Consider the following 25,875-nt stretch of genomic DNA (forward strand, 5'->3'; position numbering starts at 1 on the left):
GGTTGTTCTTATTTCCCTTTTTATGGATGAGCAGTATATTGCCCTTTTCTAGTCTTCTGGAATCTCTTCCAACTTCCATGACTTTTTGAAGTCACCTCCAGTATCAGCTCCTTGAGTATTCTAGGATGCGTTTCATCAGGCCCTTTTGACTTGCAGACGTCTAACTTTTCTCAGTAATTTTTAACTTGTTCCTTTTTTTAATTTTAACTTCTAAACCTACCCCATTTCCACTAGCATTCACTGTGTTAGGTATCCCGTCACCATGAAAAGATGGTCGAGTGAAGCCTTTCTATCGATGGCATGATTGTTGTTATCGTCTCATTATGGGTCTGATGTCAACTCCATAGAATTAAGTGGAGGCTTTTTGTTGGCTATAATGGACTTTGGATACAGTTCTAAGGTCTCAGCCCTAGTTGTCTTGCAATGAATAGTAAAATGCCAGTTGATTTAACTTGTGCTCCTGCCAAGTTAACCAGACCCTTGGTTAACTGTTCCACTGTTTGATCTTTATTGTAAAAGGGCTAACTAAGGACCTTTTAAGCATTCATGTAAAGAAAGAGGATCTGCACTTATTCTGTTTTGGAAAATCAATTGGCTAGAGTGGTTACTCTGCTTTTCTGTATATTTTAAAATTACAGCCTACACCATCAGTAAAAGCTCTTCCTTCTGCTCTATCCAGGTGAAGAGTTAGGGAATATTAAATGCCGTAGGAAAACTACTGCAGGCCATTCGTGCTAGATTTTTCCACTGCATGTGTTACAGTGGTGCATGGAAACTGGGAGGCTAAAAGGCACACGGTGTTCCTTCTGCGGGGGTTTCCTTTTCTGCATTGGTGAAAAACAGCAAAATATTGTCCTGTCCTCCTCCAACACCACACTTAAGGTAAATAAACTGTAAACAATTTGGGTATTCAAAATAAGCTGCTAAGGGAGTGAAAAGCTGGTGGAACTTTTTGTAACCTCATTTTTGTGCAGGGGAAGGGCAGAATTGCCAGAATTTAAATTAATACACACACATGCGTGCACACACAAACAACTACGTTTAAACAGACATTAGGCTAAAAATACTGTGCAGTTTACATAACAGAAATTTTCTTTACCTCTGTCAGTAATACATTAATTAAATCTGTGACTGTTTTAAATGGCGTGCTTATTTTCGCTATGTGTTGTACTTAGGGGTTTTTTGGAAGGGAGGGAGGTGTTGTACTCTGCTTAGTGTGGACAGTGTGGGCTGATCTACATAGAAAAGTTAGATTAGTAATAAGCCAAGTTGTGATTGAAACCAGTATAGTTGATGCTGATATAACGCCCCGTGTAGACACTCTTACTCTAGATATGGGCAGCATTTTTTGCTTAGATTTTGATTTTTCGGAAATTATTTAACTAAAATGGGGGGAAGAGTCATTCAACTTGGATAAGAGTGTCTGCCTTGGGGAGTTGTACCAATATAATTGTACTGGTGTTACTGGTAAACATTTCCCATGTGGACCAGGCTTGAAAGTGGCGTATTCAGTATCACTTTCTGTTTTTTGGCACTAGCACACTGCTTCTTCGGTGGTGGTGTAAACCCTGTAAGAGAATGTTGAATGTTTCACTGATAGGGTTACCAGGTGTCTGGTATTCACTCGGACAGTCCGGTATTTTCGCCTCCTGTCCGGTAAAAAAATTCAGAGAATACTGGAGATGTCCGGTATTTTCTGAATTTTTCCCCGGCCAGGAGGCGAAAATGCCGGGCACCTGGCAACCCTACAAACTCTCAGCACTCGGCCTCCGCCCTGACCCCCCAACACCCCCAGCCCCCATGCTTACCTGGTTCCCCAAGGCTGCTGGCACAAAATGGCTGCCAGCCAAAAGTGCTCAACCGCTCCCCTATTCCTATCCCTGCACTCACTCTTAAACGGGACATGCTGTTTTAATTAAATTTTTTTTTGGCTTAATAAGTCCTTGGAGTCCCAGTGTTCTTTTTTTTGGAGGGGTGGTGTTCAGTATTTTTGTTTCAACCATCTGGCAACCCTATTCACTGAACCTTTCTGTGAACCAAACCCAGGTTTGGGCTTTAAAATCTCTCTCTCGGTGCAAGGTTGATTGACCTGAATTAAGGGAAAGGGCACTCGCTGTGTTAAAGCTTCTACCTTTTCTGACAAGCACAAGCGGAGCATGCTGCTGGAATGGAGGGAGTTGTCCGTCAGGTGCCTGACCAGACCTATTCCTGTGGTACCAACACTTGTGGGAGTTTTGCCACTGACTTCAATAAGCCTCATCGGGCCTGTTACTACTAAATCCTTGAGGGCTGAGCTAATCCCTTTGATGTCAGTGGGATCCTTAGGAAAGAGGAAGATGAGAGTAAAGGGTTTTCCCCTTTGCTCTGCACTGTTACCCATTCTTATGAGACCCATGATCACATCTGCCAGTATTTCATGCTTTATTTCAAGCCCCAGCTCGTGGAGACATTTATGGTGGGAGAATTTTAGGGTACGGCTAGACTACACAGTCCCAGAAGAACTGTTCCATGTCTAGGGAATGCGTTTGCTCCTCCACTTTTTTTTGCAGAAGAGCAAACACGCTCTTTCGGAAGCCCTTGTATTCCTCTTTCCAGTAGGTGTGTGGGTTACATAAACAGGCTTCCAAAAGGGGTTTTCCCCCCCCAACATTTGGCCCAGTCTAGATGGGCCAAATATCAGAAAAGCCTCTTCTGACAAAAGAATCGGAAAAAGCTACGCAAAATGCGAGGCAGGATGGACCTCCTACTGTTTTTGTCTTTGTGGGGCGTTCCATCCCACCTCTGATTTCTGTGTAAATGGAGTTTCCATTCTTTCTGGTTACTCCTTGCTTAATTTCACTAGAGACTTCCCTCCAGTCTGAGGGAAATCCTGTTTCTCCTCTTGGTTGGATGCAGACTAGAAACTTAATCCATATTTCCTCATATAGTGTTAATACCTACATTTCACAGTGATATTAACTACCCGTGTGTCATAGGATTTCTGAAAAGACCTCACTCTATAGTCTACTACTATACTTTTTAAATATAACCGATTGTATGCAACTAGTTGGTTCAATTGCTTATCATTTCAGAACCAGAACCCCCATCTTTATAGACCAGTAAAACTTTTAAAATAGATTTTTCTGATGATTTCCCCTCAAAGTAAAATGTATTCAGCTGTGAGGAAGGTAATGTGGAGTCTGGTGGTCAAGGATGTGCCAAGTCCTTTCTTCACTAATTTGTTGGCTATGAGCTCTGTTTACCTAATAGGTAAAAATGGACTTTCATTGCCTGAAGACCAGGATGGTCAGAGAATCAAATGCACATTCAGTTGTCTAGGGCAGATAACTCTCCTTGACATGCTTGGTTTATACACACTTTATTAATAATTTCAGTATATTGCCATAACTCTTAATACATGCTGTGTCTATATGTCAGCCAAGAATATTAATGATCAGCGAGTTGTTAGTTTCAGGCATATTTTGTAGAAAGATTGTTCAGGAGTTTGTAAGGTATGAATGAGTGGTGCTTATCGTCATACTCAAATTACTGTCTTTTTAAATGAACATTTTTAGCCGTCACAGTTGCAGCGAAAATCAGAGTGCCCCCTAGAGGCTGAGAAACAAGAACAACTTCCTTATTTTTTTTAAGTATCTCATGACTCATCAGCCAAGCTCATGGTTTTGGAGGGCTCAAATCATGATTTTTGAAAGTCTGGGGCTGGCAGTATGACATATGCTAATTATCAGGGCTCAACAAATTATAGAAAACCCTACTTGCCAGACAAAAAAGGGACTTGCCACCCCCACTGTGTGACTCCCACCACTCAGGTGCGCGCCACCTGGAGAATGGGATGACCAGGACGGCATGTCTGCTTCTGTGACGGGGCAGGGCTGCTCCGCAGCGGCGAGGATGACCCACCCTGCACTTCAGCGGCACCGACCCCTGTGCTGCATGGGAGCGTGGTGTTCTGACAGTGGTCTGCACTGCTTGCTCCCATGTGGTTGCCCTGCTGAGCGGCGTGCAGTGGGGGGCCGAGTCCTGGGACAGGAGCCGGAAGCGGAGGTGGGCTTAGGGTGGGGCCAGAGTGTGCGTGCGTCCCTGACGTCGGGGGTAGGAGGGGGAGGTGCCGGCGGAAGAGAGTGCCGCATTCAAAAGGGGAGCAGAGGAGAGCAGAAGATAGGAGGGAGGTGACAGGGCAGAGGGGAGAACAGAGGAGTGAGCTAGAAGACGGCGGTGGGCGGAGGAATGAAGGGTGAGAGTGGAGGAGAGGAACGGGAGACGGAGGATGTCAGAGAAGGCAGGAGGGAGACGGGGAGTGGAGCAGAGAGCAGAGGGGGGCAGAGGACTGTCGGTCCCCGCAATACCGAAGTTCGAAAGGGATGCCGGAAAGAATGAGACCACAACTTGGGGTTACAAAAAGGGAAACTGATTTTATTTTAATGACTCTGACACCTAGTGACTGAGAACTCAGTCACATACGCAGGCGCCAAACAATCATCAGAACAAAAAAGAAGCAAATTACCAGACAATATAAGACAATTCCCTGGGGCTTTTCTAAGTCACGATAATTCTCAATAATTGCCCAGTGGTTAGGAACAGTCGAATTAATACTGACATTGTTCATAAAGTTAACTACTTACACTATTTTATACAAGATAACAGTCAAAAACCTTAACAACCACTATTCGTAAACTAACACAACGACTCTTTAACCCACTGTCACTTAACAGGCAACAAGGGTACTGAAATTAATCAGGATGGGGATAATGTCAGGGGAGGATGTTATACCAGTTCTGGAGACAGCAGGAACACAAGTACCAGCCACATGCTCATAAACTGTCTCCACGCGGGTCGACCAACTCGGAGTACGCTTAGTAAGACTCGAGAGCGGGGGGTGCAAGGCGTCTGGGTGATCAGGCCAGGCGTTCACACGATGCGATTCCCCACTCAGAGGGGGTTCGGCTGCCTGTTTTATTGCCTGGTCACTTAACACCTCATTGGCTGATCTTTGCCGCAGTGGGTGGAGTAGCAGGCCTGACCACGAGTCAGCCCATTGGCTGATTTTTTTACTGCAGTGGGTGGAGCGAGCAGGGGGAGATAATTATTCTGCATTCCCTTATATGGAAAGCATTCTGCCTCACAAACAGAGCCCCCTATACCAGCCTTTTCAGGTGTAACAGGCTATGGCTCACCTGCGAAGGGCAGCCATTTTTGTTGTCCTGTCTCAGACAAGGACGTGAAAGGAGAAGTGGAGGTAGGAAGCAGCCCAGAGTGGAGCCGCTAAGTGCCAGTCGCCCTTCCCGCCACAGGGCAGCTCCGTCCTGTCACAGCTCACCAGCTGCCAAAATCTGCTCGCCACGGGCAAGTGGGAGAGCCAGTTTGTTGAGCCCTGCTAATTCTATGGCAATTTAAGTAAATCAAAGGATAGGGATGGCTAACATGGCCCAGTAAGTTCATCATCATGGGCCTAGGCCACTCTTCTTTCATACAGCAATGCAAGATGTGCAGACTACAGGTCCCAGCATGCAGTGCTCCATCACTAATGGAGCCGCTTAGCCTGAGCAATTGGATCAGGATGAGACATTGCATGCTGGGAACAATAGCTCCATTCCAGCATGGCCATATTAACCATGGAGTTGGGGGCTCTTGCCATTTGCTCCATGGGATGCAAATTTGGTGGAATATTTGGAAACTTGTTTTAATCCTGTGCTTGGGCAGTATCTGGGTGCCTCTGATTTAGGGTCTGTAGATACCTGTACAGTTTGATTTTGTTTTTACTACTTTACATCAGGAGGGGGAGTCTAACCACCATTCTTAATATAACCTTATGGTTGGTCGCTACTGAACTTGAATGAGGATTGTGTGCTGTAGACAGTGGGTGTGAAATTTTGAACTTTTAAGTCATTAATGAAACACCATTAAAAGCTGGAATCAGGGGCAACACCAGTTTGCCCAAGCAAATGCTATTTTTAAAAATGAAGCCATTTACTCAGTGTCAGTTTTCCAAAGAGGCTTTTTTAGCATGGAGTTGCCTTTCAGGATTAGTTTTTAAAATGTTGATAGTTTGAGCACAATGAAGGCTTCTGTACTATGGTATTCTCATAATCAGCCCTCTATTACTTGGATTTATCCCCATACGACCGCAGAGCATTAAAGTAAATTAATCCAGGTTTGTTCAGACAGACCAAGAAGAGCATATGCTGTCCACCCATTGCCCTGTTCGTGTGCCTCAACGTGCTTCCATTGGGAACCATTTCTGTAGGGCAGAGTGTAGCCCATTCAGAGCACCACCGTAGATAGCCAATTAAGGAGCAAATGGCAGTGTTTTTGTGATGTGGACACTCTGTCCTCTTGGATTTAAACTGAGACCATCAGACTCCTTTCCTAATGCCATGGAAAATAAACAACCTCTAAATTAGGATCTGAGAGCTTAAGTTAAAAGGCTCTGGATCTATTGCCAATCTGCAACTTACTGGATGTCCCATTCTCCCCTGAAAGGTGACTGTGGCAGAAGTCCATGTGATTATAGAAAAGTAGAGGTTATAAGGGAAATCCTGACACTCCTTTCATAATTCAGGGCACATGGCTGCCAGTAGATGGTTTGTTTATGCTGTGGTTGTCATAAAATAGTCAAGATTTCCCCACGTTTCCAAAGAGCAGTATTGGAGATGCCACAGTCCCTTCTTAGCCCAAGGACAGATGCATGCTGCTGTGCTAAGATATCCCAGTGTGGAAACAGTGGGTGAATGCTGCCTTTGAACGGGGTTAAGTGTAAACCGTTGTAAGAACAATAACAAACAAAAAGTTGGGAATGGCCTATTTTTGAAGGTCTAAACATGAAAAAGTGAAGGTGAGTCAAATTGCTCATCTCCGAGCATGTGCGATCCAAGGAATGCCTAACTGTGTTGTGTTTGAGAATTTATGGCTTACAAATGCCACTGGACAGACAGTTCTGGAGACTGAAATTCTTGTCTCAGTGAAGTCAGTGGCTAAACTCCCGTGGGAACAGGTGTTAGCCCTCGCCCAGTGGCTCCCAACCTTTTCCAGCATGTAGACCCCTTTTCAGTCTATTAACATTTTATGGCCTCCGCCCCAAACAGTATAGCTGTGCCTGCAGCCTCCATGTCCCTCAGCCTGTGCTGCTTCCTGAGCCGTGTCCCTCAGCCCTCTCGGGAAGCAGTGCGGGCTAAGGGACTTGCTGGCTGCCGGCAGGCTCCTCGCCAGCATGTTCTTCAACCTGGGTTATTCCCGCAGCTGAAGGACGTGCTGGCTGCGAGAGGCTCTGTACATTTATTTTAATTTCTATTTTAAACTTTCCTCAGACCCCCTACAGTACCATGGTCCGCGGACCACAGGTTGAGAACTGCTGCCATAGCCTATAGAATAGGTACAGCATATGCCCCAGCTATAGAGGCTTCCCTCTAGTGCCCTCTCTGCTGGTCCAAAAGAGATTCCACCAGCTTCCCTTCCATTTCACCTGTCAGACCGCAGGCGAGGGAGAACATTGATCTTGTGTCAGATCTCTTCAGAGAGCAGAGAGGCCCAGTCCTGCATCATGCTAGTGAATGGAAAAGCTACAATGAACTCTTCCGGGCCAGGATCAGATCCATAACAGAGCAGTTCACATGCTCACGTTCCTGAGCTGGCTACTGTGTGTCCCGTGAAACTCAGCCCAGTGAAATCCACACAACTGGACTCTTGCTTCCCCGCGGAGCCACGTCAATTACATGGACTCCATGTAGGAGCAGGAACCTGCCAGTGCGGCTCAGTGTGTGGCGTTACATTGACATTTTATTACACTAAGGAGCTGAACAAGTAGGACTTGAGTTTTCTATGTTGTGTTCCATGGGTGCTGGAACTAGAGGTGTGTGGGGGGGGGGGGGGGGAGAGAGGAGGAGGGGCTGCCACAGCCCCTGGCTTGAAGTGGTTCCCATCACATACAGGCTTTACAGTTGGATTGAGTGGCTCTCAAACCTACCCCCCCCCACACACACTGTATACATTGTACTAGCACCCCTGTCTCCTGCCAGTCCTCCTCAGGACCAGACTCTGCCTGGGTGCTGTGCTTCTGTACCTGTTGGGCTGGAAGTGGTCTGTCTCCCACCTAACTCTCCCTAGCCCCCTGGGCAAGTAGCTCTGGAGGGTCTCTCAGGGTCTGCAGTTAGACACCTTCTGACTCACCGAGCTCGGGCTGAGGAGCTGTTTTATTGTGGTGTAGACATTTGGGTTTGGGCTGCAACCTGAGCTTTGGGACCCTTCCACCTTGCAGGTTCCTAGCCCTAACGTAAATAGCTCTTTAGTCCAAGCCCCTTAGCCCAGGCCAGCTGGCTGTTTTGAACCGAGGTGCAGACATCCTGACAGGTGCTGCACACAAACTTCTGAGGGGATTCTTAAGCAGGGGTTGCACAGACTTGTGTGTCTGTTTCTTGCCAGGGTTTGGAACTTTACCCTCCCTCCCAGTGCAGGTTAGCTGAGCTCCTGGCAGGCCTAGTCTGTCCTGTGCTAGGGCAGTAGGAAAGTTACAGGGCTGCCAGCCAGCATACAGGTGCACTCTGCTCTTTATACACAGCGTATGCCTGCTCTTTTGGGGGCCTGTCTTTGGTGGGCTAAAATTTGGCCCAGCCTCTGCTTGCTGTTTAGATGCTCCATTAATGGGATTCTTTGTGCCCTTACGTCTCCAGGGCAGCCACTGACCACAACATTGATAACACCACGGAGATCCTCCGAGAGTGGCTGAAGAATGTGCAAAAACTGTATCACTATGTGGAGTGGCGGCCTATGGAGGAGCCTCAGTGAGTATCGTAGCCAGTGATTTCCTGAGCTGTGTGGGGGTTTCAGTGTCAAGATTATAGACTGTGTTAATCTTTAAGCCAAAGGATGTAACAGAGATATGGTGCGTTAAATGACTGAAAAGATTGTTGCAGGATTTACACTTCGGTTCTTTAAGGCCCTGTGTCAGGGAAGCATTTAAGCAAGTCTTTAACTTCCATGGGACTGCTCCCGTGTTTAAAGTTTAGGACGTGGCCTGGTGGGGAGCTGTCAGCAGAAAGCAGTCCTGTTCAGCCACGTAGCATCTGAGCCTGCTTCTCAGACATCCAAAAATTCTCCCTGGAAGGTACAACGAATTTCAGGTTGGTTCCTTATTTTCCAGGACCCTGAGGGAATCCTGCTCCAATTCCCAGTCCTTGTCAAAATTCTCTTTCAAGCTTTAAATATTCAGCAATTTTCCATCCAGCGAATTAGTGCAAGCCCCAGGAAGGGAATGTTGAGGGAAACTATCATTTACTTAAAGAGACTGTTGAGTTTAAAGAAGATCATAAGAATGTGAGGCAGGAAGGGACCTTGAGAGGTACTGAGGCAGGACCAAGTAAACCTAGATCATCCCTGGCCGGTGTTTGTCCAACCTGCTCTGCAAACTTTCTAATGGTGGGGATTCTAGACCCTCCTGTGGAAGCCCATGCCAGAGCCGAACTACCATTAGAAAGTTTTTCCTGATGTCTAACCTTGCTGCTGATTAAACCCATTACTACTTGCCTTTATTTTTGTCCAACCTTCTTTAACACCCATATTAAAGAACAAAAAATTATGAGTCAGAAGATTTTTAAGAACGTAATTTAATTTCCACTATTCTTAATGTGTTTTATACTTTGTTGTCTTCCTCCCGTGCTGAGCAAGGACAGTGAATTCACGTTTGCATGCTGGCACTTTTGCATTCAGCGTCTTGCACCAGCGTAGTGCTCTGGAGTTTGTCTTACAAATCCTGCTGGGGAATGTTTGTTTTATTTTCAGTAGCAATCCCCTTTCCACTGGATTTTTTTATTTTAATCTTGGAAACTTCCTCATTTAGGTATGGTGGGTTTTTTAAAAAAGGTTGTTTTTTTACCAGTTCTGAGTTTTCTTGGCACCTGCTTGTCAGCTGTTGTAAATTGGCACACTCCGCAGAGGTCAGTGGAGTCCCATCTGCTTATATCCCCTAAGGATCTGGCTCTGAGTTTTTTACTCTCTCCCACATCCTCCTCAGTAATGAAGATTCTGTTCTTAAAACACGAACTCCAAGCTGCCAAACAATAAAGCACGTGCATAACTTCACTTGTTATTGGCTTGTCCCAATGAGTGTTCGTTTGTCCAGCTGGGGCCTTAGTTAACAATAAAAGAATTCAGATTGAGTTCCATGAGCTGTGTTGGCTCTGATGGGTAAAGAGAGTAATGCGAACAGATGTGACTCTTAAGATCTAGTGGGGAGTCGATGTATGAAGGCAGATCCTCAGCTGGCATAAATCAACATCATTCCACCGACTTCAGTGGAGCGACACTGGCTTACACCAGCCAAGAATCCGAGTTGCTGAACGAGAAGCTGTTTTTGATTTTGTCTCTTTTTCACCATGGCCACTGGTTAGGCAGGAAGTACTGTAGCACGCTGTGTTCTGTAGCACCTAGTGTACAAACTCCTGGAATAAATTTGGAATTGCTTTTCCTCAGAGCCTGCCTTTTTATTTCTGCTCTCCTACCACCTGGGTCGGCCGAGGTGACCGTCTGTTTTCCTGTTATGTGAAGTCAGAAGGGAAATGTAATGACCTGGAGCACTGCAGCATGGACAGAGCCAAGAGGCAGTAACTGTTTTTCTTTCATAGGTCTTACCCTGATGAAATTGGGCCAAAACACTGGTCGAGCTTCAGGTTTACCCACGTGATGAAACTCAGGCAGGCAGCCCTGCGAACTGCAAGAGAGAAGTGGTCTGACTACATCCTGGTAAAAGAGAGGTTTGGTTTATTTACTGAAGTCGGGCAGAACATTTGTAGGTGGCTGTGCTGCAGTCAGGCTCCGAGAAGGGAAGTGGGCGGAAACAAACGAGCTTAGGGCTCTGATCAATCCCCCAAATGGCTACCAAAAGTTCCTCCCTTCCCAGAGAAGAGCTCTTTGTTTGCTCTGACTTAGGCTTGAGAAACACCTGTGATCTGATCAGGAACGGGCAGGGTACGTGAGGCTTCAGTTGCAATTTGATTAATGTGCAGAGCACCTCTGACTACAGGGGGGGCTCAGCATGGGCCCCAAAGCACAGAGATCTGAGTTTTAGGCTGGGACTCTGTGTGTGTCGGTGAACAGTCCTGCTGGTGATAGGTGCCCGTTTTCAAACCCGGTTGGGTGAAGCCCAGCCTTTATCAGTGACAGCCGGTGATCTCGGAAAGAAGTTTGGCGGAATAGCACAGACGGGTGGGATCTGAGCTACTGTACAGCAGTGATCAACAGTCTTTTTGTGACTCCATATGGGTGGGGAGTGCCTGCTCTGAGCAGCCACTGCTGCCGTCTCTTCACATAGCCCATGACACCCAGAGCACTGGCAATGCAAGCCTCCCCCATGGGCTCCTGACCCCCAGTAGGGGAAAGAAACAAATTCAGTCACTCATCCCATAGAAGCCGCTAATTAGCACCACTGCTGGATGTGGTGTTTTTATATTGGGCTCTTGTCCACTGGGAAATCGACGGAGCCCATCAGCTCCTTTCACACCTCTGAGTAGCCATCACACCTTACAGTTACTGTCAACCCGGGATGGATTCCGACCAGTGACTTAAGGTTTTATTGCTTATAAAGTCCTTTCTCCCGTCTTGCTCTCTAGTTTGTAGATGCAGATAACTTGCTCACCAATCCTGACACCCTGAACCTGCTGATAGCGGAGAACAAGACTGTGGTGGCGCCAATGCTGGAGTCTCGCTCTCTCTATTCTAATTTCTGGTGTGGCATCACCCCTCAGGCAAGTCACATGATCACTGGGGTTAGTGAACAGCATCCGGGGGCTGCTTCATGTCTGAGTTTTCCCCGGGGTGTTGTATTAATGTTGGTGCAATATAGAGACCCAAAGGGGTTAACGTAACCCAGTTACTGTCCAGCCTTGCACAGTGCTAAGCAAGATTCAGTAATTGGTTTATAGAGACCTCAGCCACGAAAGCAAACACATCATTAAAAATCCTTTCAAGCATCTGTTAAAGCACAAAAAAGAGGGAAAACCAGTTAACGCGTTTGGCTTGTAAAGACTCTTGGGTTTGTATTAGCATCAAATGACAGCAGTGAGCAAAGTGGCATATAGCCTAGATGTAGAGTACAGACAAATTTCGAGGGCCTCTTTCTTCAGCTGGGGCTTCTCCTCAGAAAAGGCTAAATCCCGAGGAGACTGAATGTGGTTGATGAGTGAGGCTGGTTGTCAACCAAAAAATGATATTGTGTAATGGCCCAATCCCACCACGTACGTAAGAAAATACCAGAGTACCCACAGTTGCACTGTTTTTTGTTTTTTGAGGTAATTCCATATGTTCTGTGTAGTCTGGATAAAGTTACATACCATGGATACATAATTTTAGCCTGGGTTTTCCAGTATTCTGGCACAAATCAATTAAGAATTTACTTTTCTCCATACACTACTCCATTATGTGAACATGTCTCCTTGTCCTTCGACCAGATTTATACAGTGCAGTATTCCCCTAACTGATTTAAAAGGGGAGAATTAGGCCCTATTCTATTCATGGAACTCTTACTAATTTATTCCCTATCTGTACTTTGGTGTATATTAGTAACAAAAATGTTGCAGACTGTAGAAATTACTATATTTTAGAGCCATAGTGAGATTGAGAGATCCCAGAGTCAATAGATATCTCCTTTTCTGTACATGAGATTTGCATGAGAATTGTTGCTACAGGGAAAAAGAAGTGTAGAAAGAACCCTCTTCTTTCTTGCTCTGTGGTCAATTTTGCAACTTCTTATTCTTCCAATTAAGTCACTGGGATTGCAGGCCAGACTAAAGACTTCATGTAAGTAAAAAAATAAAATAAAATAAAATTCCAGGACAGCATTCTAAACATTTTCAATTCTTGAGTCCGTTACTCACAATTTTTGATAAAGATGGGGATAAAAAACGTTTTAAAAAAAGATGACAATCCTGTTGGTAACATCCCTTTAGACCATCAAAAAGAAGGGGCAGATTCATAGCTGACATGAATCAGTTTTGCTCTGTTGACTTTAATAGATCACAGCCAGTTTGCACCAGCAGAGGATTCGGCACAGATCACTACAACTTTGGTAATGAGTTTCCAGTTTTCCATCATTATTGATGATGATAGCTGAGAGAAGACAGTAAGGAAAAGAAAACCAAGATGAAAATACGATCTACAGACGTCCTGCTAAATAATGGTTAGAATGAAAACAAAATAGCCACTTTTTTTTGGTCACTCCAAGTTTTTGCACTTCCTCCTGGTCTGTTTCTTCTGGGGACCATGTAGGAATAGCAGCTAGCACAAGCATTGAAAACTAGGGTGAGGCAGCAGCAACAGCAAGAGCGACTGTAGCAACCTGAACGCAGAGCAGGAAAATATCTGTTGGATGACTTGGCAGCAAAACTGGGAAGCTGGAGCCGTTCCTGATGATGCACCGTTCGTATCAGTGGTGGGACTCCTGAAGCTCACTGGGGTTTTGTGTGTGGCCTATGAGACATTTTGTTTATTCTTGCCCATGCACAGGGTTGCCAGGTTCTGCTGGTTTTCAGCCAAGTAGTTTTTTCCTTATCGATATTACTAACATGACACGCACATGAAGTAAGGGCACATGAAGTGAGGTGCGTGCTAATTGCGCCCAACGTTGTGAGAGACGTGCTCCCTCTGCATCCAATCAGAGCACTGCTACGGTTCAGTCCGCACATCCCATGAATTCTAGGTACACAAGCGCAATTACCAAAACTACCTTATCCCAGGAGACTGTCTTGGTTCTTCTTCGAGTGCTTGCTCATGTCCATTCTGATTAGGTGTACGCGCGCCGCGTGCACGGATTCCGGAGCTTTTTTCCCTTAGCAGTATCCATAGGGCCAGCAGGGAGCCCCCTGGAGTGGCGCCGGTATACCGGTGCATATATACCCCTGCTGGCCCTCCCACCCCTCAGTTCCTTCTTACCGCCCGTGACGATAGCTGGAGCGTGCTTCAGGCTATTGCCTATCTCTTAGCAGCTTATCTCTTATCCTTGTATTATAGTTCGCAGTTGAAGTTTCTTATCTAGTTAAGTAGTCGTTAAGTACTGTAAATAGTTATTTAGATAAGGGAGCAGTGGAACCCTCCCGCGAGGGGAGGGCATGCCAGGGCCCCAGGGCTTCAAACCCTGTGCCTCCTGCTCCAAGCCTATGCCCTGCGGAGACCCTCATTCTGACTGCCTAAAGTGTCTGGGTGAGGCTCATCGAGCTGAAAGCTGCTCTATCTGCAAGAGCTTTAAACCCAGGACTAAGAAGGAGAGGGACTTCCGACTAAAACTCCTGCTAATGGAGTCGGCACTGCAGCCTCAGGGCGAGGAGCGGCCTCACTCTGCCCGCAGCGCACCGACAGCGGCACCGTCGGACAGCAGGGCACCGAGACGCAGATCGCCGTCACCGGTGCCGAGGGCCTCCAAGAGCTCGAGGGGTCGCTTGGCAGAGAGGAGTGCCCAGAAGGTGCGCCCTAAGGAGGGGCACCTTTCTTCTAAGTCCTCTAGGAAGAGGCACAGCCCGGACAAGGGCAAGAGCCCTGGGCAGTCAGTGGGGCTAGGAGAGGTCCGTCAGCCTTCCACCCCAGAGACTTTTGAGGCAGCCCGGAACCTCATCCACATGGCGGTGGATGAAGGGGAGGGCCCGGTACCGCAGGAGCGGACCGCGCCGGCACAGGCCTCTAGTGCCCCCCAGCAGGACAGGGCTGGGCCGTGGGACCCTCTGGGCGACGGGCAGGCCTTGGCCCAGCAGCAGCAGTTTCCCCCGGTACCGGGGAGAATACTGGCACCGGAGCCGGGACGAACACCGGCACCGACCCCGGGCCCGCTCCCCACGGCACCGGCAGCGACTCCGGGAGCGTGTGGGCTCGCTACGCCGACGGCACCGGCACCAGTGCAGAGTCCGGTGCCGCAGATGGCTCCCTGGTCGGTGCAGGGCCCCGCACCGTATTACGTGCTGCCTGCGGTGCCACAACAGGCGCCCCGCACGGCACCGACGCTGTTGCCGCTCCTGGCACCGATCCCTGCTTACTCCTTGGGAGCACAGCACCAGAGCGCGGCACCGATGCACGTGACGGCACCAGAGGGGTACGCACCGGTCTATCAGATGCACCCGGGCGTGGTACCGCCACAGCAAAGGCCTCCACTCATGCCACCACCGGCACCGCGTGTGGTGCACAGGGGCAAGCCATCGGCCATGGCAGACCAACGTAGGGTGCAGTCTTCATCAGCGCCTCCCTGGTCAGCATCAGAGTACTCTTCGGAGTTGGAGGCTGAGTCAGTGGTTTCGACTGGGCCCTCATATAGGTCGCGGCCTCGCCATAGGTCCCGCTCGTCGGTCAGATCATCTCACCGGGATCCGATGGCCCAGCAGCAGTCGCAGGGGCAACCCCAGTGGGCTTTCTGGACGCCCTGGGCATACCATCAGGCCCAGGGGCCTCCCCCTTCGGGGCCGGCAGCGGGGTCATCTCGAAGAAGTAGCACCCCATCTGCCACCCCCTTGACAGCCCCCCCGCCTGGAAGTGGCTCGCCCATGGCGTCGGGGCCCAGACCCCCGGTTATTGGTCAGGGGGAACCGGGGGCACAGTTGACCGAGGAGGCAATCCCCTCAAGGGACTTCTCGTCGTCCTCGCCAGACGAGGCCCTGGCCGACCCCGCACCTCAGCCCCCGTCCATGGACTCCAGGGCGCACCAGGAGCTGCTCCGGAGGCTGGCGGTCAACCTTGCGGTCCAGCACGAGGAGGTTCACGAGGACTTAGATCCGATGGTGGACATCATAGCGGCAGCGGGCCCTGGTCGGGTGGCGCTCCCACTGAATAAAACGGTGGACAAGCTGTCTAAAACCCTGTGGCAGACGCCGGCCTCTATTGCACCGACCCAGAAGGGGGTCGAGAGACGATACTATGTACCCCAAGAGGGGCATGAGTATCTGTTTACCCACCCGGCTCCGGGATCCATAGTGGTTCAGGCCGCTGGGCAGAAGGAGCGCCAAGGGCCTCCAGGCCCCACTCCGAAGGCAAAGGAGCCTAGGAGATTGGACCTGCTTGGCCGGAAGGCCTATGCCTCAGGGGGCCTCCAGCTATGGATAGCTAACCAGCAACTGATGCTGGGGCGTTATGCTTTTAATACGTGGGCGTCCATGCAAAAATTTGCCAGCCAGCTTCCTCCCGAATCCCGCCAGGAGTTCGGGGCCTTGACGGAGGAGGGGCAAGCAGTGGCGCGTACCTCTCTCCAGGCGGCCTTGGACGCAGCCGATTCGGCAGCCCGCACCATGGCCACAGGGGTGGTGATGAGGCGTAGTGCCTGGCTGCAGGTGTCTGGCATCCCACCCGAGGTTCAGACCACCATTCAGGACCTGCCCTTTGAGGGGCCGGCCTTATTTTCAGAGCAGACTGATTCCAAGCTGCATAGCCTGAAAGACTCAAGGGCAACCCTGAAGTCGCTAGGGATACATACCCCAGCGCCTCAGAGGCGCTCTTTCCAGGCTAGACCCTACCCTAGAAGGGGGCAGAACAATGACAGGGGTCGCAGGAGAGGCCGCAACAATGGCCGCCCTGACCTTTTCAGGGGCAGGCGTAGGGGGCCACGGTCAGACTCCGAGAGAAGCTCAGGGCCGTCCCCCGGTCACCAAGCTAAGCCCTCATTTTGAAGGTACGCCAGAGAGCAGAGTACCAGTAGCGCCTATCTGTCCGCCCTTTGGGGACCGTCTTTCCCTATTTTTCCAGGGATGGTTAAAGATCACGTCGGACCGTTGGGTCCTAGACCTGGTGAAGCAGGGATATACTATCCCCTTCCTTTCCTATCCTGCCTCCCATCCCCCAGCCTCGTCCCTTTTCAGGGACCCCTCTCACGAGACGCTCCTTCAGCAGGAGGTGTCTAACCTGTTGATGCTAGGGGCCATAGAAAGGGTGCCTCCAGACGTAAGGGGAAAGGGTTTCTACTCCCGCTACTTCCTGGTACCCAAGGCGAAAGGGGGTATGCGTCCCATACTAGGCCTCCTCGTGGATTACTTCCTGTATTCGACTGTGCTACGAGGGTGCGGGTAAACCACCGCCGCGCATAACAGCACATTCCACTAGAGCCCAGGCAACGTCGGCGGCGTTCCTGGCCTGCGTGCCGATCTTGGAGATCTGCAGGGCAGCAACCTGGTCATCAGTGCACACCTTTGCAGAGCATTATGCAATCACGCAGCTGGCCAGGGAGGATGCTGCTGTTGGGACGGCAGTTCTGTGTTCTGCAGAATGATAAAATAATAGTTAGTCACCTTCCGACCCCGCCTCCGGAGGGGGGACACGGCTAGGGACTCACCTAATCAGAATGGACATGAGCAAGCACTCGAAGAAGAAGAGGTTACTTACCTTGTAACTGTAGTTCTTCGAGATGTGTTGCTCATGTCCATTCTGCATCCCACCCACCTCCCCGTGTCGGAAGGAGCCGGCAAGAAGGAACTGAGGGGTGGGAGGGCCAGCAGGGGTATATATGCACCGGTATACCGGTGCCACTCCAGGGGGCTCCCTGCTGGCCCTATGGATACTGCTAAGGGAAAAAAGCTCCGGAATCCGTGCACGCGGCGCGCGTACACCTAATCAGAATGGACATGAGCAACACATCTCGAAGAACTACAGTTACGAGGTAAGTAACCTCTTCTTACGACAAACTTGCAGCCCGTAGAGATTGAGAACCGCTCATGCGGCCCAGTCACTAGCCTAGGGCGCCCCTCGCTGGTTTATATGGAGAGAGGAAAGGCACTGAAAGATGTCTGCTCAACTTCCATCTAGTGCTGGGATACCTGTGGAACATTCAGGAATGATGGTGATGGTTGTTTTATTTCATAGTTATTATTTTACTTTAAAAAGACCAGAATTTGCTATGGCTCCCCTCCCAGTCCATGTTATCGTCAGAGATCTGATCAGTGTATTAAGGCCGTCTCAGACTGAGTTTTAGGTCTCATTTCATCACTGGCACTGTTAGCAGCATTTCACATGCAAATTAAACCCCTAACCACAACCCAGCCCACAATGATGGAAGATCCAGCTGGGAGGGGGACACAGTGACCTGCTAACAGGCCTGGCCTTAGGGCAAGACGAGCAAGGTGGTCACCTTGGGCCTCGTGCTGCCCGGCTGCTCGTTCACTGCCCAGGCTGGGAGCTGCCTGGCCACACACCTTGGGCCCCACAAACTCTTTGGCCAGGCCTACCCACTGATCTCCTGTGGTGGAGCCCTCGTGGGTGCGAAAGATGTTCTCCACTGGGGTGACTCCGCCGTCTCACACCACTAGCCCAGAGCTGCGGGAAGACGACAGACTGAACCCGCCCTGTTTCCAGTAGAAGGAATCTGTCCCGTTGCTGGCAAAGGGCCTGTTCTAGTTGCTCTTGAGCCAATGGGAAAATTCCCATCGACTTCAACGGATGCCGTATCAAGAGCAGCACTGTGTCTGCCTGACAGCCCTGCTGATGAGAGTCTTTGCCTGGCTCTGAGGGGAGCTGGCTCCAGGCCCTCCAGAAGGGGCGGGGCTTTGGTCGGAAGGGGCGGGGCTGGGGCTAGCCTCTCCCAGCCAGCCCTCATGCACCACCAGGGCTGCAAGGCGTGCACTGTTGGGGCTCTGGTGGCAATTTAAAGAACCTGGGGCTCTGGTTGCTCGTGAGGTAACGGTGCAGCCCTTTTAAATTGCTGGGCCCTCGTGCAGCTACCTCGTTGCCCCCGGCCCCCGTCGCTCTGTGGGCAGCCCTGCAACAGGAAGGGGATTTGATTTATTTAAGGACCTGATACTGTGAGCTGCTCTGTTCCCTCCTCTCCCATTTACTTCAGTGGAAATCAAGGATGCTCATCACTTCGCAGGATTGGTCTTGGAGGTGTGTTTGCAAATGTAGGTTTAGAGAGTCATGGAGTAAAACCTGACCCGCTTGGCTTTGCTGCCAAGGGGTGTGTCTAGACTACAGGATTTTTTCGAAAAAAGTGGCCCTTTTTGCAAAAAACTTCCCTTGCGTCTAGATTGCTGCCGCGTTCTTTCATACTTAAATACAATTTTTTCAATCGTGGAAATCCTCATTTTACGAGGAATAATGCCTTTTTTTGAAAGTGTTCTTTTGAAAAAAGGCGTTATTGAATGCAAACAAGGCTTTTTCGAAAGAGAGCATCCAGACTGCCTGGGTGCTCTCTTTTGAAACAGCGTCTCTCTTTTTTGAAAACGCTGGTTGCTATCTAGACACTCTCTCTCAAAAGAGGCTTGTAGTCTAGACGTAGCCAAGGAGCTGCACAGGGATACAGCACAGAGCTCCATTAGCTGCTGAAAAGGGAAGATGGGGTCTAGCCGTATGGCTTGGGGGTACTTGTGTTCAGGAGGCTGGGTCAGCCCATTAGAAAGAGTGGGGCTGTTTTGTGAAGTTTAAACAGCCCCTGGGATTAAGACGTTGGTGAGGCTCTGCTGAAAAGGCTGGAATGTTTTTGGGCTAGGAATTTGAAATGTCTCTCACTAAGAAACTGCTCTCTCTGCATTTCAGGGCTATTATAGAAAAACCCCGGATTATGCCCTGATCAGGGAATGGAAGAGGTTGGGCTGCTTTGCTGTCCCGATGGTTCACTCCACATTCCTCATTGACCTGAGGAAAGAGGCCTCAGACCAGCTGATGTTTCATCCTCCACACCAAGACTACACCTGGACTTTTGATGACATCATTGTCTTTGCCTTCTCCAGCCGCCAGGCAGGTCTGTTGGGGAGCTCACGGGCAGGGAAGTCTGATCAGTGGTGATGTGCAAACTCCCTTCAGTTCAGGGGTTAATACTTGAATTCCACCCTGACTTAGAATCATAGAATCATAGAATAATAGGACTGGAAGGGACCTCGAGAGGTCATCGAGTCCAGCCCCCCGCCCTCAAGGCAGGACCAAGCTCCACCTACACCATCCCTGACAGATGTCTATCTAACCTGTTCTTAAATATCTCCAGAGAGGGAGATTCCACCACCTCCCTGGGCAATTTATTCCAATATTTGACCACCCTGACAGTTAGGAATTTTTTCCTAATGTCCAATCTAAACCTCCCCTGCTGCACTTTAAGCCCATTACTCCTTGTCCTGTCCTCAGAAACCAAGAGGAACAAATTTTCGCCTTCCTCCTTGTGACCCTTCAAACTCAGTGCTCTTCAGTAACATATAGCCAATGTGTTTCTCTGCTGCTGCATTTCTCAGAAACCCTTTTTTAACTGGGAGCCTCCTCTCTGGACACAGAACGAGTACAGCCCTGGGCAGCAGCTGTGCCATCCTGCCATATGCAACCAAAGGGCCTCAGTTCTGTCTTCTCCTCTTCATGCTCCTTCACCTCCTCTTCCCTTTCCACGCCACCAGTTCTATCCCAGGCACCAAGCTCGTTCCCGGTTCTACTTCAGGTCCAATCAGGTACCAGAGAGGGTACCACGTGACCTAAGTGTCCTATCAGAAGTAACCAGCAACTGACAAAGAACAGCTCAGTTGTGGTTGATGGAGCAGGGTTATCGGTTGAAATTTCAAATCACAGATAAATCCAAACTGATGAGCTTTCGTGGGCAAAACCCACTTCATCCGATGATCAGCTGGAGAGGAATAAATGAAACCAAGTATTGTATAACAGGGAACGGAAGAAAAAAATACCAGTTGTAAGACCAGTGCTAATGAGGCTAATTAAGTGGTCTGGGAGTGTCCCATACTTAGCTTTGGATGTAAATATGAGGTGTTAAATGCATGGAAGGCTGGCTTTATAATGCGACATCCAGTTAATGTCTTGGTTCAAGCTCGGGGAAACAGTGTTACATTTGCAACTGCATACCAATTCTGCATTAAGTGAGCATCCATTCATCAGCTGGTGGGTGTGAGTAGGGCCTCCCACTGGCAGGTTTTCCCTTCATGCACCTGTGACAGGATAGGCTGGAGGGGCAGTTTGCTCCAGGGCCCCCATATGAGAGAGCCTGCAAACAGAGTTGTAGCATTGCTCAGAATGGGTCCAGCAACCTGTCCATAATGAGAGAGGGGAGACCAGACCAAACCTGAGTGAAACTGAATTCCCTCTTGTGTGCTCCGAGTGGGGAACTGGGGTCAGGCTTGTAGGACAGGAGCAGCCGCTGTGGGGTGAATTCGCTCTCCAGCCTTACCTCCCTGCTCCAGTTCCTCCCTTCAGTGTTTATGGATGTGAGGGGGCTGTTTCAGATTTTGCTACACCCCCCAAAACCCTGTTATGAGGGCTTACATCCTTGCTCCCATAGTGAATCAGAACAAGCATTTGTTTCTAAATGTCTGGAGGTGACCTATTAACACTAGAAGTGCAGCAGCAGCTCAGGCAGTTTCTGCATTTGATCTGTGGAAATAATTTAAGCTGCCGGCGTTTTTTTTGTTCTGCAACCTCAAATTGCACAGAATCTGCCCAATTTCAGGTTGCAGTTTCAGCCTAGTTTCCTTGCAATGTGCTGTCCAAGTGTGCATGTGGGCTGAAGCAACGTTGACTGCACACGGGGTTCATGTGTCCACATATGGAACCAAATCCAGCTCTGCAGATTCCCATAAAACTCAATGGCTAATGGCAGGGCTCAGTCCGGTCCTTGGTTCCTGGCCGGGAGGGTGCTATAAGCAACGCAGTGTCTGGGCTGGAACTGGGATCTGTCTGCATGGCCCTTGTGCCCTGTACCTAGAACTGCCTGACTGTCAACGTAACTGGATTAGCCAGTTCTCTATCGGACATTCATATGAGAGGACATCCCAAAGCACGATGCCTCCTGTAAAACACTCGCAGTCCCCTGCCCAGGCTTCAGCCCCCGGGGAAGTATGCAGTAGTAGGCACAGGCGTTCCCACAGTGCACCTGAAATAATCCTCATGTGCGTGGCAAAGCCAGTCCAATAGACATGCGGTCGTGCTAGGAAAAGTGCCTGCCCTGTGAAAGTGCTGAATGGTCGGAGCTGTGCCCCTATCAGATAAGCATGTATAGGAGCATGGGTATATTTTAAGGCAGGCGTGGGCAATAATTTTTGCAGAGGGGGGCCAGTTCACAAATTTTGGTAGTGGTTGTGGGCCGGCTCTGGGCCTCCCTGGAAAAAGCAGGGGCTCAGGGAGAAAGGTGCAAGGTCTTGGGCAGAAGCAATGGTTCCCTCTAGGTGTTTGGTGCTCCTGCCAGGGGGTGGTGACTTTGTGTGCTCCCCTGTCCTCAGACCCCGATTGGCCTGAGGGGGTGGGGGGAGCAGGCATTCATTCGCTGTTCAAAACAGCTGGTGGCTCCCTCTAGGCGCTATGTGCCCCTGGCAGGGGAAGGGAGCCGCCAGCTGCTTTGAAAGACGAATGACTTTGTGCACTCCCCTGCCCCTGGGTCTCAATTGGCTTGGGGGTTGGGGAGTGGCCGTTGGGCCACAGACCAGATCAAATGGCTTGGCAGGCCGAATCTGGGTCGCACCTTGCCCATCCGTGCTTTAAGGTGACACGGAAAGGGGGGAAATGATGGGTTTGCGTGTGTGCGCTCTCCCTCATGCTCACTCTCGTGCTCTCTCTCTTTAGATCAAGCCAGTATTTTCTAATTATTTAGTTTTAGAATTATCAAATGATCAAGTGTGCTTCTCCTTGTTTTGGCTAGAGAATTCCCTAGGGAGTTTCCTTGACCCTTAATTGAAGAAATAGGATGCTAACATTTTAACAAAGAGTTTTTCTCCCAAGTGCTCGAGTTAACATAAACAACCAACCGTCATCCACTTCACTGTTCAGAGAGTTCTAAAGCATAGTTTCCCATCTCAGTCAGGTTCCTCTGATGCCAGAAACCTGCCATTTCTCCAGTCATCCATAAGGTCTTGAAGATAGCCAGGACCCTGGGATTTCTAATGTAAAATTCTTGCAGGAAAAGTTCTCATACAGGCCCTCTGAGGTCTTCTTTCTGCATCAGGAGCGAAGGAAAAGAGGGCGGTTTCCCCAGGGTTCTTTTTCTCCTTCACATACTCCTGAACCCATTTCTAATTGCAATGTGGATGAGCCCCAGTGAGACGTGTTTCAAGGAATATAGGGCAACTTAGGATGTAATTTTGAATCCGGGAGCAACTCAGAGGTTTCTGCAAGATTTCACTTCCTCCTCTTTCCTGCTGCTGTGGCCTCACCTAACTGACAGTGTCGCTTTAGGCTTCAAATGATATGACAAAAAGGAGAGAAATGCTTCCCAGAGTCCTCTTCTCCCGTCTGTGTCAATGGTTTACAGTCTTCTCTTGATGGCAGGCCCATAAACAGTCTGACAATGCGCCCACGGAGGCAGCTCTAACCAAAAGTCCCAAAGCACAGTGGATAAGATTCTCAGCTGATTTACATTCACGTTGATCCAGAAGAAGGCCACAGAAGAAGGCCACAGTACACCACCTAAAGACCAAAAGGACAGTCTCCGACTCAGCATTACTTTCAGCTTAATGATGTGGAGTCAAGTTTCATTCCTTTCAGAGCAGTGCCAGGAAATCTGGGTCTGGCATAAAAAGCGCAGGCGGTTACAGCAAGGAGAACCATGTGCATTAGCAGATTGGCTGGATTGCGTGCTCTGGGTTTTGGATTTGCAGGTCAGATGGATGAGTGTCTTGAGACACTCAGAGCATAGAGGAAGGGAGTCCCATGTGTAGCTTCCAGTGATGTTGATGAGAGCTGCTCTGCTGCCGCATGGGAGGATTGTTATCTAGTGGTTTGAGCTGAACTGTGGGAAATCAGGACTCTTGATTTCTTTCCTTTGCTCTGCCCCAGTCTAGCTCTATCACTGTGCTGGGGGGAAGGGAAGAGGCACTCAATCACCAACTCTCTCCATGTGTAGTTTCCCTATTTGCAAAGGTCTCCATTCACAAAGGGCACAAGGCTCTCACAAGGTTTCATTCATTAGCTCTTGTAAAGTGCCCTATGAAATGCTGAATATGAGCATGAAACAACCTACTACAGCTGTCACTAAAGACGACAACAATGAATCCGTTCTCAGTGGAGAATATGCAGTACCTTGAACAGCAGACTAGCACTACACCAGTGAGGACTCTTAATTTCCTCTTTGATGACAGTCGTGAATAGCAAAGCTGTGTAAGGCGGAGCCGGCGTTAACAGAGCTCTTTGGGAAGGTTGGTTTGGCTTGTTTTGATTGTTTGTTTTGCAGTAGCTGCCTGTATTTTTCCTAGCTATGAGCGTGTTGAAAAGGGCAGGCTGGGCCCAGGAGGGGATAAGATGTTAATGAAACCCTTGTTCTCTCTCACAGCATTGAACAGTTAAGTGTCATCTGGGGTTTTGTGTCAAGTTACTGCTGGCAACTCCCATTGTAACGGCCACAGTCCCAGGGGCTCTGTGGTCCATTCCAGGAGTGCCCAGTGAATCTTCAGGTCTCCAGCTGGCACCTGTCAGCGGTAGGGACCTTTGTCCCACTCCCTTCTGACTGGTAAGTCTTAAGCCTGCACAGCTCCCTGCTTTGCACTGGGATAGCCCCAGCAAGCCAGCCCGCCTCACGGCCAGCACCTAGCCCTGGCTTTCTCTCCAAGAGCTGTGAACTGTGGATCGTCAGCAGTGACAAGTTACACCACAGCTCTTTCTGAGAAACCACATTTAGCTTGGCGGCAAAAGCAATACACAGAGAACATACTGTGGAAGCAGGACTAAGGGAGAAGGGATTTGGGTGGCCATTTCAGGGTTTGTCAGTAGCAGAGCAAGAGTCTGGTTCACTCTGACTCCTGCTAACGCGAGAGCTGGAAGAGACGCTGTGTTCGCCTCTCTGTCTCTCTCACATAGATAAGAGCGGAATGCTGACCTCAGTGAGAACCTTGAGATAAGACAGTGTCCAATGGGAACCGAGTGGGCAGGGAAGTAATTGTTTGATGTTATATGTAACAGAAAGGTATACATATTGGCTTTTAATTGTTTTGTATTTGAAGATCTGCTTATGCTGTCTTCCCTTGCAATATTGCTCGAATAAACTGCCTCTGGCAACTTGTTGCTTAAACGCAACGCAGAGTGAAGGCTCGTTATCTTCCACAATACAAAATCCCATAAAAGCTCCTATGCACTTAATCTGTAGAGACAAACCACAATCCAATACATCACACAAGCACAGAACAAAAGATTGTTTCCTGCCCCCACGAAGTTACAATCTAAGTATAAGACGAGACACCAGATGGATACAGGTAGACAAGGGAGTACAAGGGAACAATGAGACTGCATTGGTCTGCATGATAAGCAGGACTCCCAGCATATTAGCAGCCAAACCTCCATCAAGCATTTTGTAGGTATCCTGCAAGGAAAGGTTCTGAGGAGGGATTTGCTGATGGTTATGACGCAATTGAACACAGAGGCCCCCTTGGGGCTAACACCCAGTGTATTGATCATGCCACTGAGCCTGCCTACCAGTACTGCTGGGTCAGAAGCTCTGATCATAGAATCATAGACTACTAGGACTGGAAGGGACCTTGAGAGGTCATCGAATCCAGTCCTCTGCCCTCATGGCAGGACCAAATACTGTCTAGACCATCCCCGATAGACATTTATCTAACCCACTCTTAAATATCTCCAGAGATGGAGATTCCACAACCTCCCTGGGCAATTTATTCCAGAGTCTGACTACCCTGACAGTTAGGAACTTTTTCCTAATGTCCAACCTAAACGTCCCTTGCTGCAGTTTAAGCCCATTGCTTCTTGTTCTATCCTCAGAGGCCAAGATGAACAAGTTTTCTCCCTCCTCCTTATGACACCCTTTTAGATACCTGAAAACGGCTATCATGTCCCCCCTCAATCTTCTCTTTTCTAAACTAAACAAATCCAATTCTTTCAACCTTCCTTCATAGGTCATGTTCTCTAGACCTTTAATCATTCTGTTGCTCTTCTCTGGACCCTCTCCAATTTCTCCACATCCTTCTTGAAATGCGGTGCTCAGAACTGGACACAATACTCCAATTGAGGCCT

At 49.1% G+C, this 25,875-nt stretch overlaps 1 protein-coding gene across 3 annotated transcripts in view; it reads left to right on the top strand.

Moving 5' to 3' along the window:
- Positions 1–25,875, top strand: part of COLGALT2 (collagen beta(1-O)galactosyltransferase 2) — an 86,038-nt gene that overhangs the window by 36,459 nt on the left and 23,704 nt on the right. For all 3 annotated transcript variants that reach the window (XM_075936774.1, XM_075936772.1, XM_075936773.1), the window contains exons 2-5: positions 8,664–8,774; positions 10,614–10,731; positions 11,598–11,732; positions 19,474–19,678. In XM_075936774.1, coding sequence (XP_075792889.1) covers positions 8,761–8,774; positions 10,614–10,731; positions 11,598–11,732; positions 19,474–19,678 — 472 coding nt within the window. In that variant the 5' untranslated portion in view covers positions 8,664–8,760. The remainder of the gene's footprint in view (positions 1–8,663; positions 8,775–10,613; positions 10,732–11,597; positions 11,733–19,473; positions 19,679–25,875) is intronic.

The sequence above is a fragment of the Pelodiscus sinensis genome, chromosome 9 (genome assembly GCF_049634645.1).
Source record: "Pelodiscus sinensis isolate JC-2024 chromosome 9, ASM4963464v1, whole genome shotgun sequence".
Taxonomy (NCBI): Eukaryota; Metazoa; Chordata; order Testudines; family Trionychidae; genus Pelodiscus; species Pelodiscus sinensis.